The sequence below is a fragment of the Cardiocondyla obscurior genome, linkage group LG08, assembly GCF_019399895.1.
Source record: "Cardiocondyla obscurior isolate alpha-2009 linkage group LG08, Cobs3.1, whole genome shotgun sequence".
Classification (NCBI taxonomy): domain Eukaryota; kingdom Metazoa; phylum Arthropoda; class Insecta; order Hymenoptera; family Formicidae; genus Cardiocondyla; species Cardiocondyla obscurior.
The window spans coordinates 4,284,964-4,306,302 of record NC_091871.1 but is presented as its reverse complement, the minus strand read 5'-3'; the positions used below and the strand labels follow the sequence as shown (position 1 = coordinate 4,306,302).

At 51.3% G+C, this 21,339-nt stretch overlaps 1 protein-coding gene across 1 annotated transcript; it reads left to right on the top strand.

Annotated features, from left to right (window-relative positions):
• The first annotated feature begins 1,076 nt into the window (after positions 1-1,076).
• On the top strand, positions 1,077-20,536 carry LOC139104545 (protein groucho-like). Its single transcript, XM_070660071.1, has 12 exons — positions 1,077-1,505; positions 7,541-7,638; positions 8,243-8,306; positions 9,963-10,007; positions 11,005-11,142; positions 12,627-12,906; positions 13,981-14,006; positions 16,378-16,533; positions 16,930-17,507; positions 17,819-18,094; positions 18,191-18,794; positions 19,654-20,536. The coding sequence occupies exons 1-12, from the start codon at positions 1,437-1,439 to the stop codon at positions 19,762-19,764; spliced, it is 2,445 nt and encodes an 814-aa protein (XP_070516172.1). The 5' UTR covers positions 1,077-1,436; the 3' UTR covers positions 19,765-20,536.
• The last annotated feature ends 803 nt before the right edge of the window (positions 20,537-21,339 follow it).

Here is a 21,339-nt window from a genome sequence, read left to right as displayed (position 1 = left end):
GGCGTTTTCTGCTTCGGGCGCGCTCCATTTCGACAGCCCGCGATTCGATAATGGTGCGCATCCCGGTGCCACCTATCTCGAGTGATAATGGCACCCCAAATATATACGCGCAAATATGTACGGCGATAACGAGAGCAAAGTGCCACGCGGTTGACAGAAATACAAACACGAGAGGGGGTGGGGCGGGTGGAGAAAAAAAAAAATTATACGTATACGATTTGAGCATGCCACCCATCTTTAAAGTCATCGCGATCTCGACACCGCTCGCTGGCGGAGTTAACTCTCGACTGGAACACTGGGTGACGGTCACCCGGTACGATTTTAGAAAGTAAAAATTATCAAAGGTCTTTTGTTCTTTTTATAGTTTTACTTTAGGATATGTTTAACATGCTTTTGAAAGCCTGGCGAGTTGATTAAAAAGGACGTTTTAAAATTTGTGCATTATATCTCGAGATACAAGCGGAGAGAAATAAAGACGGCTGTACTTTTTGAGAGTCGACCTGTGCTCTTTTGCTACATTGTTTACCCGAGATTCATAGCTTCGCTCGACACGTCGATCCCTCTAATTGCGAGAGCGTTGCTTAATGTTCCTGTTTACGCGCGTGCGACTGTTTGTTCTTTCAGTTCCGAAAGGACGCGACAATTTTAACGCCGGCGTGACGTCTTCTCGGTCCGTCTCTCTTCGAAGTCGTCGGTTTTTTTTTTTTTTTTTTTCGTGGAGCTTCGGTGGGCCTCCTCGCTTTTCGTCCCTTCGCAAAAAAAAAAATTCCAAGATTACCATCGGCAAGGTCTCATTTCTTTTATCTTTCTCGGTTATTTCGGAACATTTCGTTAGCCTCCTCGGCCCAGCGGGTGCCGGAAACCTTTCGTTAAACGCATTCAAAAGTAAGTGGTGTCTTTCGGAAAATAGCGGAACGAAGATCGGGAAAGCTGAAAAGCTCGTTCCGTGGGGATCTTCCGGGAGCCGTTTGTCGGATATGTTTCCTCGGTGAAGCACGTGGTGGGCCGCGTAGGGCGACACCTGGCGCCCGAGAGGTGGCAGGTCGAACGTCTCGTCGGGGTGACGTTGCGAGCAGCGGGCGGCTTCCGCTCAGTTGACACACACGCGTTCGTGGGTGCACGTCGTATTTTGTTACCGTAGTCGGACTCGTCGGAGCGTTTCCGTTCGCCCGACTCGCACCACGTGCCGTGACTCGTCGTTCCACTCGAGACATGAGCGATTTTGGTGCGAACTGATCGCTTGTAGTTTTTTATATTTTTTTTTTATTTATTTTTTTTCCTCCGCGCGCTCGCTCTCTCCGCTCCGGACGTTTCCCGCTTACGCACGCGCCGCGAGTGTGATGTGCGACGCCGAGAGACTGGCTCTTCACGAGGCGCGGTAGTGACGTGTGTGACGCAACGAGAAAGGAAAAAAAGGAAATAATCGGGCTGCGACCATGTACCCCGGCGCCAGCATGAACGCGGCGGCGGCAGCCGCGGCCGTCGCGGCCGCGGCTCGACACCCGGTACGTAAAAGAATTTTTTTTTTGCGCGAGAGAAAACGTGGACATCGAAAAAAAAAATAACCTGCGAACTCTCGTTCGAAATTTCAGACCCAGAGGTCATTCCGAGTTGAGTCTCGGCTTCGGCTCGATCAGTTCCCACCTCGAAATATTTAATTTCGGCTTTCGCCGACTGATAACAAAAATTGATAATTACTAGATCGCTACCGAGTTTCAAGGAGAATCGAATTGATCGGACCGCGTTCCGAAGGAGGCGCGATTAGCGAAGGACGCTGGCGCGTCGATAAGATAAAGGTCTCGCGTTTCGCGTAATTTGCGTTATCTATGCGAACCGGGCGAATAAAGTCCGTGTGCAAACGCCATAAAGATTAACGCGGCACGCGGAAGGCTCTCGAGCGTGGTGGAATCAATTCGCGGACATTTCTCGAAGATGCCTTTTCCGTATTCGTAAGGCCGGCGAGCCTCTCTTCCGTTCATCCGGTATTATCCGAACTCTCCCCTCGCTAAAGTATCTCCGTTTATTTCGACCCACCCGTACAAAACAGCCGCCTTTGAAATTTGACGCGCGAGTAACACGATTATGCCATAACGCGAAGGTCGGAGACGATTATACACTCGCTCCCGTTACTCGCGGCTCTTTGCCGCGCTCTGATATATCGTCCCCCGTTCCCTCGCGTTCTCCTACACCTTTGTTACATTTATTCCGACACACTTCGCTCGCGCGGAGAGCTCAATTACAAAGGCAGATTAATCTATTTGTATCTATCCGCGATAATCAATCGTGCCGCGGAATACGCGGTTCTCTGGTTTTTTTTTTTTTTTCCTCGTTGCGCCCGACGTGGAAGCGAGCTGCGCTGTTTCGACTCGATCGATCCGATATCTATTCGCGCAGTTATTAGCCAAGATACATATCGCTCGTATCTACGAGTTGCGTTACCGCTTGCCGACGTCACTCTCCGCGAGTCAACGAGATAATTAAAAAGTGGCGGCGGCAGCGAGCCGTCGCTTTCCGAGCCGCGACGCTTAGGCCGATAAACTCTTTCCGGCGATTATTTATCTTTCCACCGATCCCCCCGCTCGGACTAATGCTCGACGATCCCCTTCGCGCCCCTCGTCGTCACGCACGCACGCACGGGTTCCCGCGCTAAATATCTGGGCGCACCCGTGTATAAATACGCGCCGGATGAAATTGACCTACGTTACAGAGCGCGGGGGTGCGAGGTGAGGGCGTAACGCGGATCGAGAGAGCGGCGACGGAAAAATATTTGGCCGCCGAAGCAAATTTTCATCCGACTGTAAACACCCGGCGAGCCGAAGCGGAAAAGCTCGTACGCGGAACGACGAAAATAAATCTATATATCGTGACGTAGAAGGGCAGGGGAGAGCCGCGCGGTGTCCGCAATTGCGTCACGTTTATAGCGGCACCGATGATTACCCGCCTGGAAAAACCGGGGAAGGGGAGAGAGGAAAAGAGCGACAAAAAAAAAAAAAAACTTTTTTTCAACGAGAAAAGACCAAATGGAGAGCTTGGCGCGGAGAAAATGGACCGTCGGGCGGCCGAACATTCCTGAGAGATGCGTTTCCGCGGAGATAAATGTGCGCCAAGTGTGCCGCGACCTCGCGACGAATTTTCCGACGGATTTTCTCGCGGATGTCATCGTCGCGCGTGCGAAGAAGCCGAGGCATCACGTCGCGTCGACGTGATCTTCCCTGGAAAAAAGCAGACTCCGTCGCGCGATTGGATTATTTAAACCGGCGGCATTTATGCTCCTTTTTTTTTCGTCTCCCCTTCTCGACGCGAAACACGAAGGGCGAAACGTTTATAGTATTTTTATCCCGCGAGCGCGCGGCGGAACGATCTCATTAACGTTGCGCCAACGACAGACCGATCTCTCGTTGTAATTATTTGTCGGAGCGGCGACACGAGACGGGGGACAAAATTGAAATCGAGACGAGACAGAGGAAGAGCCGGGGCGATGAGAGAGGAGGAAGAGCAGAGATACCGCCAAACGATATCGCGCGCGCACCACGAAATTTGCGGGCCGCGGGCTCGCCCGCTCGCGCGCGCTTCCGCAGAACCGCAATATGCATTGGTAATTACACCGCGATGAATTACACCGTGGAATGAGCGAAGCGTGTTACGTGCAATTGGCGCGGGCATTATAAATCTCGTCACGTGCAAACAGTTGGCCACCTCGCCTCTCCCGCCTGCCCCTCTCTCTTTCTCTTTCCCCATTCTCACTGAATTCATGCGCCTCGTGAATCTCAGATGAAAATTGCGCGAACGAGGCCGGAGGACGCGCCTCATTTCCAACAGCACCGCGGTACAATTTTTTTTTTCGTCTGCTTATCACGCGCGGGGAAACGATTATGCGACATCGGAGCTTGGATTTTCGAGAAAAATACCGACAACGCGACGCACCAAATCGCGTACATATATTATTTCTATAACGGCATCGAATTTAGCGTTCGTCCGGAGAAGATCCGGAGCGCTCTCGATTACTTCGGTCGCGCGGATGGGTAGCCGCGAAGGGACGAAAATACGCGTTACTTCACGCAAAGGTCGGCGCCGCCGGTTGCGCCGAGCTCGGGGCTGGCTTGCGGCCATCATCGTCATCGTCGTCGTCATCGCCTTCGATCTCCGGAGACGATTGGTATCATGACTCGTCGGCGTCGCCGTCCCCGTCGTGACGCTTCGGTGCTTGACCGAGTTGACACAGGCGGTGGTTATTGGCACTCTGCTGGGCCGCCAGGGCTGTTTACGTACAAGCTGTACAAATATTATTTCCGGGCAAACCGGCCCGTCGATCATTACGAAACCCCAGGCAGAAAGTTTCAACGGATACTCCTTGTCCCGCGCCCTCCTGCCTTCCCTCCTGTACACACACGTACACCTGCGCACACGTGCACACGTACATCGAAACTCTTGCGGTAACACTGAGCCCTTTAAACCGACAATCTCGCGTCCCTTCGGAACGACTGTCCTATAGAAATTAGATCTATCGCCCGAATCGAATCGAGGACCTTCGAAGCCCCGTATTTAAAGGTATATGGAGCTTATACTAATCTTGGCTACACAGGGCCAGTCATTATGCGTTTGCACTTCACGGAAAGACAGAACCCCGCCTCCCTCTCCTTTCGCAGTATTCTTTCCGAGGGGAAAGAAAATACTTTTGTCCGAAATAGAATAAAGCGATTACTATTGTCGTAATCCGCAAATAGCGAGATGAGCGTTAAATCACTGGGTCGTAATTCAGATTCCGTGAAAATTGCTTTATTTACATGTTAAAATGGTAGAAAAATTACTTTTATTTTTTTTTTTCGTGATAAGAACTTAGATAAGAAGAAAAAAAAATAAAATAAATAAAGCGACCGGAATTTGTTCAACTGTTTGACGAAGGCAGTCCATCTTTTAAGAGGGAAAAAAAAAAATCCGTCTGACGAGATTTATATTACACTGAAGATCGCTTTGTAGAAGAAAAGAGGGAAAAAAGCGCTTTAGTATAAAGGGATCGCCAAATCTAAAAATACAATCGGCTGTAGACTCGACGAGAGCTGTAAAAGGGAAGAGATTTCAATATCGCTTCTGTTTGCATCTTTATCTCAATCTTGTGGCTTCTTTTTTTTTTACGTATTTTTCTATTTGTGGCTTTCGCCGAGTTTGTCTCGCGTCTGGACGCGTAAAATTATCTCTTATCACAGGGTCTATGAGTAATTAATAAGAGGCCCCGTCGAGCATGAAGATTTCTATCTAGCGGCGCGTCGTTAATTCCGAGAGTGTATTTAACTATTTAATTAATCGCTCCGCTAATCAGTCTGGAAAAACTGCGCCCGGATGATTTGATTGTCGACGTCTTCCAATTTAAGATCCGAAGTCGTCAGATAAAAAGTATTAAAACACCCGCCCGACTGTTTGAGCTCTCGTCGCTCTCAAAATTCTTTTTTTTTTTTCTCTTTTTTTTTCCCAAGGTGTTTCAATGGTAAAATATTGACACTAAGCGATTCCTAATTAGACGAACGGCGAGCGAGAGATTTTTTGGCGCGCGCGCTCTTTACAGGTGACGCAATCTCGAGTCGACTTGATTGCGGCTGTTAATTCAGCCGCAATAGACTGCTAAATCTTCGCGCTATCTCGTAAATATATTTAGATTCAAGCTTGTCACTTTGGAGGAGCGAAGCGTTAAGCGGGTCGCAATCGGACGTAAAAAAAAAATTTGTGGCGAAAAAGAGCGGCGCAAGAAACGGTCGGGAATCACGAAGGCTCTCTCCGGAGGTTCTCGGTGACTTTTTCACCTCCCGCGCGACGCTCCAGGAGAGGAGGGTGTTGCTCCCGCAGAAAAAAATAGGGGGAACGAAGGGGGAAAAAACGTATCATGTGTGTGCGCACGTGACGCGCGACTTGACACGTGTAACTTCGGGGCAAACTGGGCGCAGCGCGCACGCGCGCTTATGCCGCGTGTACACTGTTCACAATAATGAGGAGTTTGCACAGACCGGGATCCCGACGTTCTTCAAACAGCGCGAGGCAAGGACAAACACGAGCCCTGTATGGACGGATGGACAAACACGACGTATGCGTTCATGCCCGTCCGCCCGCTGGTCCGTGTCGTCGGATCGGCGCTAAACCGACGCCGAGCGAGAGAACGAGCGAGAAGTCCGCTTCACCCTTTCCACCGTCGCCGCTACGGAAACTATCGACCATCACCCTCGCTCAACAAGCACCATAAGCGATATGCTGGCTAACATTTGCCGGGCTAAGCACACAAATACGATACAGTGCTGTTTGCTCGGCCGGCAGTGGTACTCGATCGCGATATCGGAGAATCGACGTCGATATAACTGCTGACGGTTTAATTCGCTTCGCGATCGCGGGGAGAATTCGCGAACGATCGCCGGATCCTTCTCGCGGAAATCCTTACGGGAGAGGGTGGGAGGAGGACGATGCAGCGTGCGGCATGTGCCGTCCTGGTGCATCCTGGCGTGACGGCCAGGTCAGCTGGCCAGTGGTTTGCGAACTATCTCAATTTGCCTAAGCCGCAACCACGGCGACCGCGAAAACCGCAACTTCCCTCGTCGTGGCCACCTTTGGACACCCGCCCCTGCCCTCCTCTCTGTCCGCAATGCCTCTCTTCCTCTCGCCGCGACCTCCATCCGACTATCCGTTTCCTCTCTACCTGCCGACCGGCCCGCTGGCTCTCCTTTCTTCTCACGCTCGCCCGCGCTATTGTCGCCGCGTCTCTCAGCCCCAATCTCGAGAGTTTAACGGGTCCTGGCCGCGCTGTGGCCTTCGAGTCCTCCGACCGCACTAGCGAAACACGCTCTTCCCGAAGAGACGACTTTGACCCAGCCGGACACCTCGAAACATTCCGCTTATTCTTTCACGTCGAGTGTCCGTTGTTAAGTTCAACGCGCACCACCAGCTTACAATTAGACAGCTCGGACGAATGCTTCGCTAATGTTTCACTCTACGTGGTCCTGACAGCAAGTATCAACGACACGCCGCGTAATTTACGGATCCAAAGGATGTTCACTTACCGAGAGGACGTCGTTAACGATTTATATGTATATACATATATACGTACTCACGCGCGGCCCGGGCGGCCCATAGTTTCGGTTATAGCGTGTAATCCTCGCGGACACCGCAAACATGTAATTAACACTTGCTCTCTCCGTGCGTGCGAGAGAGAGAGGAGGGAACGAGCCGCCGTAGCTCACGGCTCTCTCGGGCCGGCCCGGCCTCCGCGTAATCGCGCGTGCACGTGCATACTCGTGATTCTCGTGATGCATACTATCCAGCTCTCGCGCCATCCCTTTCCTCTCCACCCCCAGATTCACCGCGAATATCACTTTCGCTCGCACGGCGCCACCCCCGTCCTGTTCGCGGTCGGACAGCTGGACGGAGTTAATTATTCGGAGATCTCAGGGGCCGCCGATCGATCCGACGAGAGCGGTTTCTGGGCCAACGGATCTATCGTTGCCCGTCGCGGTGCCTGGATCGCAACGATTCCGTTTCTCACGTTTCTTTTCTTTGTTTCCAGGGCCCGCCGCAACCCAACCAGCCGTTCAAGTTCACCGTCGCCGAGTCCTGCGACAGGATCAAGGAGGAGTTCAATTTTCTGCAGGCGCAGTATCACTCGTGAGTATCGGCGCGGGTCGCGATATCTTTCCTCGCGACGTTCGGTTCCGTTTTTTCGCTCTCGCTCACGCTCTCTCTCTCTCTCTCTCTCTCTCTCTTTTTATTTTTTATTTTTTTTTATTTTTCTTACTGCTGTCTGAAACGCGGAAACGCGCGCGTAAGGACTGCGGCAAGTCGCGTCGCGCGCTCGCAGAAAGAAAAAGGTCTGGGAACGGTCGCAGCTGCGCGCGCTCGGGGCCGCACGCTATATCCTGCAGACGTGGCTGCTCGACGGATACGTAATGGCAGCTCGCGAATATACGAACCTCGTGCCGCTCAGGTTTCACAAACGCCGGGGAAGACGGCCCTTGCATTTTTCAGCAGCGCGCGGATCGAAACTTCTCTCTCGTTGTCCGATGGACGGTTCTTCCTCTCTTTTTCTTTCTTTTTTTTTTTATTTTTCCCTCGTTCGCCGCATGCGGAACATATTCTATTCGCAGAGGGAGAAACGAGAGAGAAGGAGAGGAAGCGCGGTTTCCGCGGCTCTCCCTTTTTTTCTGGCTATTCGAACGGTTGACTGTTTTCGCATGCGTCTCACGATGCGCTCTTTTCTCTCTCTCCGCAGGTTGAAGCTAGACTGCGAGAAACTGGCTAACGACAAGATCGAGATTCAGCGACACTACGTGATGGTAAGTGCAATCATCGCTGCGCCGTAAAGTTAGACGTGCCAGTTAGACGCCGTAGCGTCTCCCTCGGCTGCCTCCGCGTTCCTTCTTCTCCTTCTCGCCCTCGTCTCCCGTATCCAGAATAATCATGCTCGCTCGACCGCTAAACCACCTCGGCTTCTTAGCATTAATTGCATCCTCCAAGTCGGAACCGGGGTCGGGGCTTTACATTGGCTCGTTACGCCGCGCGTAACGTAGTCATATATACTACAGATACATGTATATGCATGTATGCGCTCGTGCATAGCTAATGACTCTAAGAGCCAGTGGCTCTCATCGAATTAGTCCACAATGCTCGCACAAGCGCGGCTGTCTCGCGCGTTTAATGACGAAGTAATACGCTGTTAGGTCACGGCGCCGACGACGCCCGGCCCCCGTCTCGTTAATATTCGAACGCCGCCCAGCACTCGCGTTTCACCGTGGACCCCGCCGTTCTCCCACGACGCGACGACCGAAAGGAAGAGAAGCGAAATGACGAGAGGAGTTATTCATACGCTTTTAAGAAGCCGCGCGAGAGATATTCTCGACGAGTGGCGGAAAATTTTCTCTCGCGATCCAGACACCGACTGGAGATGAATTAGGTCGTCGAAATTAAACCCCGAGATGCGCCTTCTCAACCGCTTTTCTTAAATTGCCGGCAGTTTTCGCGGATCGCGCGGCATACCGTTTCTTATTTACCTCGTCGAGCACGATTAAATAATTAAATCGAAGACTCGGGGCGTCGTCAAACGCGCGAGTTTTACGCCGGCGATTTGTCGTTATCGTTTTAATTCGCCGATGTAATCGGCGCGCGCGAGCGGGCCACCAGTTCGAACGCAATTAATCTCCGCTTTAATCCATTTGATACGAACGCACCTCTTCTCTCCCCGCGCTCCGGCTTCTTCGCCGCCGATGCGCGACGCCGGCCTCGTTAGCGCGCGCTAAGGATGTTGCACCGCTCGCCGTGACGAACGAACGCAGTTGCCCTCACGAGAAAGAGTGTGTGCCATTGGTCGATACCGTTGCCGATCTCGACGGCCACCGTTAACGCACCCTGCAGCCCCCGGATACTCCGCTCCCAGCGTACTATCTCTTTCGCCCCTCGCCTGCCGCCGCCGCCGCCGTGTCTACCTCCCGGGTGAAATAACTTACTTACAAGCGCAATTAATTCGCCCGAGTAATTACCGGGCTAATGGCCCGTAAAATTAAGAACCTGTAACCCGGTCGGTGCGCGTTTACACGCGTCCGCTTCTTAGTACGTCTCTCCCTCGCGCCTACACCTTCTCTCTTTCTCTCCCATCGACTGCAAACCGCAACTGCGGCCCACCTTTCAAATACACTCGACCGGCGGGGCTGGAGTACGTTATCGCGATTAGCAATAATTAATAACACGTTAGTGCAATTGAAACAGTTCGAAACCGAGCGCTGAGAAATGAAATTTCTAACTCGCGATCGTCACCTTCGTAAAATATCTTCCGTTTTTGAAAAATGTTGATTTATTAGCCGGTCGTTGTGAGAATGTTATCGATTGCGTTGATCTTTTCGTCGATTATTGAAATATATTTCACTGGAAATTTGGTATAGTTATTATTGATACTTTAATTAATTTCACAAGTGTATCATGGATATTCTCTGTTGCAGTACTATGAAATGTCATACGGCTTGAATGTGGAGATGCATAAGCAGGTGAGTCTAACTTTATCACGATCTTAAGATTTTTGGGGGAAAGGGGGGGGGGAAATCCCGTCTTTCACTATTCTTACCGTCATTTATACGTATAATTTTTCAATCCATTTAAAGCACGACTTTAGTTTCCAAATCCTTATCACTATTTGCATTCCGATTCTACTTGATTCCCTCGCGTATCTTTGCCGCATTTCATTCGTATAAATCATAATCTTTCCGACTTTGCTCTCTGATTGCCTTATCTTTTTCATCTTTTGATATCTGGCATCGGTGCTGTAATCGCGTTCACGCGCCCGAAATAAAACAGACCTCGTCGTCCACGTCTATATTTGTCGCCTCATATCCGTCTATTTATTTATGAGCCAATGTTCGGCAAACGTTGCTCGCTGGGGCCCAGGTTCAAAGAACGGACGAGGGCATCTTCGCGCAGAAACTGCGGAGGAGTCGCCGCTCCTCCGTCGCGACGGTGGGGAAAAGGCTTGGGCTCCGTAAATACCGTCTCATTATTCCGCGAGTGCCTTTATTCTCGGACGGCACTCGCGGTACCTCGCGAAAATAGAAGGACGGACCGTTCCGTTGACAGAAGATCGCCCTCGCCCGGTCGGAAATACGGTAGCCTCGCTCGTTACTCGCGCCTTTGAGACGACCAAGTGTTAGGTGGTCAACGCCTAGTTCGCGTCTTTCATTGCTCACTCGGTGCGCATCTCCGTCCGCTGAGACGGTGAGAGGATGGACCGCAAAAGAGGCTGGGGGACTAACTTACGCATTCACTCGCCGCGATGCGCTCTACATTCCGTTCCGAGTTTCCGAGAATTCTTAATCCGTCGAGCCGCTGGTCCGAAATGCATATTTGTAACGTCACGTCGAAAATATTGGAGGATTTATAGAATGCAATTTCTTCTTCTACTGTAAAATTATTTTTCTTCTCGTCACGGTTTGTTTTTTTTTATTTATTTATTTTTTTTTATCGCGAATTTATCTTTTGTAATTGTTGCAGACGGAGATATGCAAAAGATTGAGCAATATCATTGGGCAAATCATGCCGTTTCTTTCTCAAGAGCATCAACAGCAAGTCGCGGGCGCCCTGGACAGGGCGAAGCAAATTACGATGACCGAATTGAATACTATAATGGGGGTAAGTAAATACAGCTCAGTGAGAGACATCTACACCCACACATTGTGCGAACGAGCTATCTCTTTTCAATAAAAATGTAACAATAGGTGAATACTTGTTTTATTTCATCGTGTCGGATCTCCTTCATTTTATAACCGCGATGATGGGCCGCGATCGCGCGATCGTGGAACGGAGTTGACATTCGGCAGACGCGTCGCGTACAATCGAGTTGATTCGCACATGATTCGAATAATTTCTCGGTGCCGAAGGGCGTTATTGTTACGACGAAAGAAAGCGATGCCGTAACCGAGGGCCGAAACAACGCGCGCTAGCGGATCCGACGTGCAACGGTTCTCGCTTAAAATTGAAACAGTTCCGTCGAGTTGCCGGCACAAATATTTGTCCCGCGGTGGAAATAATTTCTGGTGCACGCCCGCATAATGTTCTTCCAGTTTCGCCAAGTGTGTTTGCGCCGACGAATTAATGCCGGGGCGAAAACGTTCACCGGATTTTCGCCCGCGAGACCGGTCCAGGGCGTCTTTCGTCGCGACGAGAGACCGCGAGAGAAATAAAATAAGAGCTTGATCGCACGGATAGCACGGTCGTGGCGCGAACCGCAATCTCGTCGATCTGTCATTACGCGACGTTCCCGTATACACGCGGAATATAATTAGCGCGCTAGTATGTTACGAGCTGTCGAGAGGGGCTCGTGGCGAAGGGATTCGCGCGACGGGGAAAGTACGGGGTGGTGGCGAACAAAACGCCGCGCGCGCGGAGGGTAAGGGCGGGCGGGCGCAGACCGAAGGGACGATGAAGGCAAATAGACAGAAGCGCTAACCCTCATGAATATGTATTATTCGGTAAACAGAGGTTGAATCAATATTTCGTTTAATAACACTGCGCGAGGAACGTATAGTCCTCCATCCCTCCACTTTCTCCCTTCGCCTTCCCCCGCGTAACCCTTTCCATCTTTCTCCCGCTCGCCTCCGGCGAAACGCGATGACGCGGTCTCGCGGGGTTCTCCGACCATCTCTCATTCTCTCTCTCTCTCTGTTTCCGCTGCATCCTCCGTTCTCGCGCCACACGCGTTGCCCGTATTATTCACGGCGCGTTAAACCTCGTTTGGGACTATTACGTTTCGTTTCACGCGTCGGAAACGAACGCCGCGATTTTCGACGTGCGTCGCGTCCGCCGGCGAGGGTCGCGCGATTTTTCAATCTCGCGATCGTAGATAACGAGCGTGTTTCTATCCCCGTATACTCGGCGATGTGTATTTTTTAACACTTATTCGTATTCGACCGGGTATTTTATTCTAAGCAATCGCGTTAGATCGCCGTCTATTCTGCCGTACCATTTCGTGCGATATATCCGTCGGCCTCGGGTCTCGGGGCCGCGATAGTTCCGAATAATTGCGGTGCTCGAAGAATCTTCGCACGTACGACGAGAGCGCGCGCACACGCGCAAAATCGATATGCACGAACGATATTTTGCATGCGCGGTTACAGCAACAGAGGCCGGACATACCGCGGTTCCTTCAGCAAATGCACGCTCAGCAAATACCACCGGGAGCGGCGATGGCTCACCCGGGTCTACCTGGACTTCCCGGATTGGGGCCGACCGCCGGGCTTCCGGTACCAACTTCCGCGTCCGCGGCTTTGCTCGGCCTAGGACTGCCTGGGGCGGCCGCCGCGACCCCCGGCACAACCGCCGCCGCGCATTCCCTGTCGATGCTCGTCAAGCCCGAGATCCATCGTGGCCAGGCGGACGATCTCAAGAGCAACGGCGGTAAGTCACCTGCCGATATCTTCGAAATGTGGCCCCGCATCGTCGCGTCGCACTACGGCCGATTACTCCAAGTCCCACGTATTCGTATAACGCGCTCGGAATCTGTCTCTCGCTATATACGCGACCCTCTCATTCTGACCGGTTATTATATCGCGATCGCGATACAATTTCCTGAGCAATTCGGAGAAATTAGATAAAAGTACAATCGAACAAATCTGTGCGACTAAAATGTTTCAGGGGCTCGGTTTTGCGAAATAAAGACGAGAATAAAGAGTGACTATCGATCGCCGCGCGAAGTTAACGAAAATCGAAGGGCGGAGGTGGACGGGAGATGCAAACGCGTACACGTATATATTATTTATATGTCATGTGTATGTATGCGCGTGTATAGGCGAGACTTTTGACGGCCCCCTCTCCCCCCCCCCCTCTTTTTTCTCTCGCCGGGAAATGTTCAAAGCGCTTTATTACGGGTATCCGCTTTCGGCGGAGCGAGGCGTGTTTGCGTCACCCTGTTAGCGGACGCGCTAGCGGCGGTTTTCAGCGAAAAGCGCGCATAAATATGCATGAAGATCATTTATATGGGTGCCATCCGGGGCTCTCCTCTCCTCCCTTCGCCCGCCCTTCTGCCCTGCCTCACGGCTACTGACCGTCGTTTTACGGCGCGGCACGTTATTAACATTTTATCGATACCCGACATTCGATCGTTCGCAACACACTCGCGCGATTTCTCCGGTATCTTATCGCACAGCCGTTCGTTTCTATAATAACACACGTTCGATTTTAAATTCAAGTATTTGCGCCGCGCGACGGGGTCCCTGATTAGGCTCGGCTCAGGTGCTTTCGTATGAGAAAGCTGCACTGTAAAAAGATGTAAATCACGCCCGATGACAGACGTGAAGTTACGCGGTAAAACATTTATTTAATTTACACAAATAATCGTTGTGCGAATTTCGTTATTAATTGCGCGAACGCGAGAAAGAAAGTCGCGTATAACTTTTTACAGTGCGCTTTACGGACACGCCAGTACGATTAGCCCCACGTGCATTACTTACGTGCGCATCTCTTTGCTTTCAGGTTTGAGCTCGACGGAGGACAGACACGTAAGTAACGTCTTATTTCAGTTTATCGCGATAACTAATATATAATTATAAATGAATCTCACGACCTAGAACCTTAAAGAATCGCGTCCGCGGCGGTGTTTTATTTTTCCGACGTACAAAAAAACAACCCAAGAATCCTACCGACATTTCGCGATTTTCAGCGACCGGCGAAAGAATTATTGGACGCGGCGTACAAGTTTCGGCGACGCTAAAGCTGCTTACCCGCAGATAAATTGAACAATGCGACGCCACGGGAAACGCTGCGACTCGGAGCGGCGGCAAGAATTTCGCAAAGTCCTCCAAAAGCTAACGAAACGGGGACTATTTGTCGCGCTTCGCGCGAAAGCGCGATGTGTATTTTGTTATACGGTGTATATACGTGAAAACGCGTACGGCTTGTACAACGCGCACTCGACCGAGTGGCACTTATCGCGGCCTCGTGTATTACACGCACATTACGCGCGTGTAACTTGACTCGCGCGCTCGTCAAGAGTGCAACGAGCGCCGCTTCAACGTACTTCGCGTACGAGTGCATGCTGCATATTGCAATTTATACTTTCGACCGGGGTGGGAAGGGGGAGAGGGCGAGGTGGGACGTGGAGTGGCGAGAACGGGAGGACAAAGAGGACGGCAGCGTCACTTTACCACCAAGTTATTTGCATAATTTCAAGTACCCTCGGTTTCTCTTCCCTCAATCGCGAGACTTTCAAAGAAGTGGGCTTCACGCGCCCGCGACCCTTCTTTTTTTTTTTTCTTTCGTTCTCTCTTTCCTCCTCCCGTGACACGGACACGCGAGAGAGGGTTGAAACGTAGTAACCTCGCGCATCGGGACGGACTCTCGTCCGTGAGTTAGATTCTAAAAGTGGATACGTATCCTTTATCTGGAGGAGTCGCGCCGCGGTCGGAGCGAAGGCGAGAAAAAATAGCGCGGTGCCGGGAGGAAGGAGTGTATCTTGTATTACGGGTTTGCAAAGTCTGTAATCATCGCGGGACCGCGAAACGCCCATCGACGCCCTCTCATTCCGCCTCTCGCCATTCTATTTTCTTCTTTCCTCGCCCGTTCCCCGCCGCCGCCGGGGCACCACTTTTCCCGGGGCCCAGCCGACCTCTCGTGGTCCCTCTTTTTATTTTGTATTTTTTTTTCCTCTTCTCTCTCGTTCTGTCTTCTCTCGTCGCGTCACGTCGCGACGCGCCTGTTCTGCAATCGTTATCGTCTGGACCGCGAATGCTACACTGCGTCTCTCTTCCGTTTCGCATCGTTCCGTCGCGGATCGGCCGGACACAGCCCCCGGGTGCGCGACCAAAACGCGCGGCAACTTTTTCGAAAAAAACTCGCGCGTAAAATTTATTACCGCGGCGCGCGTTAATATTAGACATTCGCGCGAATCCACGGTTCGCATTTGTGCTGAATTTTCAACAGTCCGCCACGGGCTCGCGCGCGCATACCTTCACAATTACGCTAACTCGTAAATTAGCAGATACTGTCGCGCGTGATTATCGGGGCGGGCTCTTTCTACATTTTTGCTTTTAGAGTATTTTTTTTTTTCCCTCCTCCTCCCCATCGTTTACGAGCGCTGTTTGCATCACGCAATTCATCCACTTGACGTATCTATATTTATTTTCAAGCGGGCGCGTATCGCCACCACGTTCGAGGGGGGGTTTTTTTTCCCCCGAAGCGCACGATAAATAATGCTTAATAGATAGAAAATAAATAAATAAATAAATGCATTCCGCGATGCACCGTCGATCGGAGGCGCGATTTTATATCGCGGGCGCTCGCTTTGCGCCGCCCATTTAAATTGATATTTCATCGAAAAGCGTGTCGCGGGTGAAAAATCGGCCGCGCCGACGGAGGCAGCGTTTTAATACGCTCGCAAACGAGCTCCGGGTATCGGAGCGGCGATAGTAGGGTAAAGTCGAAATCGATTATCGCGGCTCGCTCGCGTGACGATTGATAATAACCCGCGTCGACGCCGGTAATTACGGTTTTGTCACGTTCGCCGGCGCCGCGGGGAATATGTAGCTAATCCGTTGTTCCAGCCTGTACTTGCCGCGCGGTGTCTGTTGTTAAACGAGATTAACGATATCCGCGGGAGATTAACGGTCGGCGGGAGAAAGGGTGAGGGAGCGGAGGCACCGTGTGATCGTTCGAGCGGCGCGTATCTTCATTCCGTATCGCGTGCCCGGTTTACGGCGGCATATACCGCGTATCGCGGCCGTCTATCTTCAGCAAGGTGAGAAGGTTTTCCCCGTCCGTGGCTGGGAATATCGACAGCTCGCTGCGCGATCGCGACTCACCCGACCTTCCTCTTCCCCTCGTTGCCTCTCGCCGGCGCTGCCCTTTGCGTAATAAAGTGGCGTTGTTTTACAGCGAGGCTCGATATCGCCGGCCGACAAGTACAGCCGGGCGCGCACACCGCAAGAGGCAACGCACACGCATCACTCCCACCACACACAGAATCACCACGATCATCCGTTGCACCCGATGAAGAAGGTGAAGAAGGAGCACGAGAAGGACGCCGGACATGTAAGTGCTTAATAGCAAAAAGATCATCTCGCTCGCGTGGTCGGCGAGTCGCGGCGATAAACCACGCTGGACCATTAATCGCGGGCGAAGCGCTCCTCTGCCAACCCTCCTTGTAAAACGATGACAGGTCTAACTGTTCAGTGATTAACCTCCGCGTAATCGATCTACGAGACCATTATTCGAGTAACGAACGCGTTCTCGGGTTCTTCCGTTCAACGGGAAAGCGTTTCCTCGCCGAAGCGAATATCTAGCTCCTGTCCTCTCGAATTGCGTTTTGTCGACGGTCGCGAAGAGTGCAAAGATTAATATTTTAACCTTTTCGGTCGGGTTTTCGAACGTTACTCTGAACGAAAGACTTGATAGTCCGCGAATCAACTTGGTGTTACCTCTGCGCAGAGCGACGGCGAGAAGAGCGATCAGGATCTAGTAGTTGACGACGCGAGCGACGGGCCGCCGAGTCCGGTGATGAACGGCGTGACGTCGCCTCGTGAGAACGGCCTCGACAAGGTGTCGTCCGTAATGCCGTCAATGGGTGCCGGTGTGCAAACCGTGACGAAGAAGGACCTGGCGCCGCACTCACCTCGAAGCGGCACGAGTAGCAACGCAAGCACGCCGTCCGCGAAAAAGATGGAGGACCGCGAGAAGCCAGTGACGCCGATCTCGAAGCCGTACACACCGACGTCGGGATCCACGCCGATCATCAAGTCATCGACCCCGGGCAAACTCCTGCAAGGACCGTCGGTGCCACCCCCCGCGGCCGCTTATCCGAGTTCGTTGCATTATCCACCACCCGGTTTGCCGCCGCCGCATAATCTTGCACCAGTTGCACATGGCCAGCATCCGCATGTCGATGTGATGGCCGCGTATAACGGTTACGCGACACCGCGGCCGCCCGCCGCTTTGCAACAACTCTACGACCCGCACGCGGCCCTCAGGAGCTCAGTCGCGTCCGTCGGGACGCAGGGAGGAAAACCGTGAGTATCCAACCCTATTATCGAGATTCGGTCGGGTTCTCTTACCGCCGAGCGATATTCGCTCAGCAGATACTCGGATCGCTTCCTATCACCGCTCGCGTTAAGGCGTGGCGATTAAACGGCATAAAAAAAAAAAAAAAAAAAGAAAGAACGTAAGATTAAGTTAATTAAAACTCGGATACAAGTTTCTTTGGAAATCGAATCGCGAGCCCAGAATAATCTTGCCGAGATATAATTTCATCTGCGAATGATAATTGACGTTGGAGGCCGGGAGAAGATTGTCGCGATAATTATCGGACGGGATTTCGCAGTGCGTACAGCTACCACGTGTTGAGCGACGGACAGATGCAGCCGGTGCCGTTCCCGCAGGATGCTCTTATGGGCCCAGGAATACCGCGCGTTGCGCGCCAGATTTCTAACCTCGATCACGGCGAGGTAGTCTGCGCAGTAACGATCTCGAATCCGACTAAGCACGTGTACACCGGCGGCAAAGGCTGCGTCAAAGTGTGGGACATCGGCCAGGCGGGTATGAACGAGGTAAAACCTGTCTCGCAGCTCGACTGTTTGCAGCGCGAGAATTATATCAGGTTAGTAAGGGCGACCGAAGCGAAACAAGACGCGAGAGATCGCTGGGAATAAACAGCAAATGTTAAAAAGCGGATCCGCGCTTCTTCTGATCGCAGATCGGTGAAGCTACTTCCGGACGGCAGGACGTTAATAGTTGGCGGTGAAGCCAGCCAGCTAAGCATCTGGGATTTGGTTAGTCCTACACCGCGAATCAAAGCAGAGCTGATCTCTTCAGCTCCAGCGTGCTACGCGCTCGCGATCTCCCCAGACTCGAAGGTCTGCTTCAGCTGCTGCAGCGACGGCAATATAGCTGTGTGGGACCTACAAAACGAGACCCTGGTGAGGCAATTCCAGGGCCACACGGACGGTGCTTCGTGCATCGACATCTCCGCCGACGGATCGAAGCTCTGGACCGGCGGGCTCGACAACACCGTTCGTTCTTGGGACTTACGCGAGGGCAGGCAACTGCAGCAGCACGACTTTAACTCGCAAATTTTCTCCCTCGGTTTTTGCCCGACTGGCGAGTGGTTGGCGGTGGGAATGGAAAATTCAAACGTCGAGGTGCTACACGCCACGAAGCCGGACAAGTATCAGCTACACCTACATGAGTCTTGCGTATTATCGTTGAGATTCGCCTCGTGCGGCAAGTGGTTCGTATCTACGGGGAAGGATAACCTCCTGAACGCCTGGCGCACACCTTACGGAGCCTCGATATTTCAGGTCAGTGTGCTGATCAATTTTAATCTCCTTTCATCGCCCGTTTCCGCCGGGTCGTCGCGGAGAAACACGCTCGATTGTAATAACAGACTAATATTGGTCGTTTTTTTTTTTTATCGGGACCGCGAGCCTTGCCAAGGCAGAGAGAGAACCGAGGATTTAATCTATCGAGCCGATTCAATTTGTCGAGCAATCTTAAATCTCGAGTGTTTTCAAAAATATTCAACGTAAAAAAAAAAAAAAAAAAAAAAAAAATGAGAAAACGCACGAAGGAGCGCACCTTTGACATTTGAATCTCGACTTCATCCGCGCTTATTACAAGCTCGGCGTGCAAATTACGCAAATTACGTTCGCACCTTTCACGCGGGGAATAAGTACGGTGTTACGCGCGTGAGACGAGACGGCGAGACGAGGCGTCGAGGACGATCGCGAAACAGCTCATTAAGGAACACTATATAATTACGCGATATAAACGAGCCATCCAGTCGCGGCTCGATAAGCGGGAAAAACGCTGATTTATAATGCCTGTGAATAATCGTTACGTGCTGAGCGCGCGATTTCGTTATCGAGCGAAATCCGAAGTGGCACAATAATAATAATAATAATAGATATCTGCGTGTCGGCTCGTAAACGCGCGAATTCGTTTTTTGACGTTTCGTAAAACGAGCAAAAGCGAGTATCTCACATTTTTACAACGGCCTATCTGCCTTTCCTCCCCGCTTTCTCCATCGTCCGCTCTCCTTTTTTTTTCCCATTTTTATTTCTTTTTTCCCCGCTCCGCCGCCGCGCAAGCAAACGGCGGTGATGTTATAACTGTTATCGCGCGCTCACTCGACGGCGTGTTTGTCGATTATATTTGCAGGCGAAGGAATCCTCGTCGGTGCTCAGTTGCGATATATCGACGGACGACAAGTACATCGTCACCGGTTCCGGCGACAAGAAGGCCACCGTCTACGAGATTGTATACGTATGAGACGTATATGGCGCCGTGTGAGAGGCTATCAACTGGAGATTCCATAGGAATAGAGCGCCTGGCCGTCCTGTTCTTTCGGGAGCGATGTGATATCGTTGTTGGTTTTCTCTTCTTTGTTATCGCCGTTGTTATTCATTCGCAAGAGAGAAAGAAAGAGAGAGAGAGAGATCGTCGGCGCAGGGGCTGAGCCAAACGGACACGAACGGATTCGGTACTTCGCGGATTTCAAGCGTACATAGATTAATAATAATATCGTTATTAACAGTTAAATGTGTCTATTAATTATTGGAAATGTTTTTTTTTTCCCTGGAGAAATGCTCCCAACAAAACGATTGCAAATTATGAAATAAATAGGCAAAGCGTTTTCCTCTTATCAGATTGTAATGCAACAGAAAATTGCATTCACGAGCGAAGAACTCGCGTTATTCCAGATGGCATACGGCATCGATTCAAGTTCGTAAAATTGTGCAACGCTAACGTGCTGAATGAGAAATTTTCTGTTTGCAACCCCTACTGCCGATTGCTTCGTATTTTTACATACCACTAGATTGCGATCCGTTTCGCTTGGTGCGCACGATCGCTCTTTGATTGTGATTATTCGCGTCTCTTATCTGTACATTTTGTAAATAACAGGTTTTAAGTATACCGTGATATTTTTCTACTACTCCGTAAGTGCAAGATGACAGATGTGACAACTGTAAATATCTCGAAATCATGAAATTTACAAGAGATCAGATGTGGAAACGAGCCGAATAAATAGCATAATAATTAAGACCGGTTTATTTTATCTCCATTTAATGTTCCCTCTCCCGCTTTTATCTCCCCAGAGACAGCAAAAAAAAAAAAAAAAAAAAAAAATTAGCTACCTCTCGCCGCGCTACCGTTCGTTCGCTTAACGCGTCGGCATAATTCGGCGTCCGGAAAAATGCGAAAAGTTAGTAATGGAGGCCGGCGAAACGGCGAGATGACCTGTCCGCTCTGTTAAAAACAAAATGATTAGTGGCCGGGCACGCCGATAAAAATCGGGGCTGCGCACACAACGGGCAGGTGTCGGTGGGAATAAAAAACAAGGACCACTCGTTACTCCATCCACGCGAACATTGTTAGCGCAAAAAAGAGACATCAACAATATTTAGTTGTACGCGACGCGGGGGCGCGGACAGCGGATCGTCATGAAAATTACGACACTATTTCGCCGATAAAAAGTGGAAAAAAAAAGGGAGCAGTCACCGCCGGTCGCGCGCTGACGGTTTCGTGATTGTCATGAAAACAAATCGGGGGCGAGCGCGACCCTTCCGCGCGCGCGTATATGTGGGTATAGAAAAATAAAAGCCACCCCAGTCCTCCCCTCGAAAGGGGAAGGAGGAGAAAAAAAAAGGACGGAGGAAAATATACCGGTTGGAGTCAAAACGATTGTATTTACGCCTTCGCGTCGCGTCGTGAATCCGCACGAGTCGCGCCACCCGGTGTATAATTAGCGAGGCGATGCATGCGCGCGTTCAATGGAAGGTTCATCGGCGTAATGTTATTATAATAGTGGCACGTTTTGCATATGTGACCAGGGTGGCGGTCGTT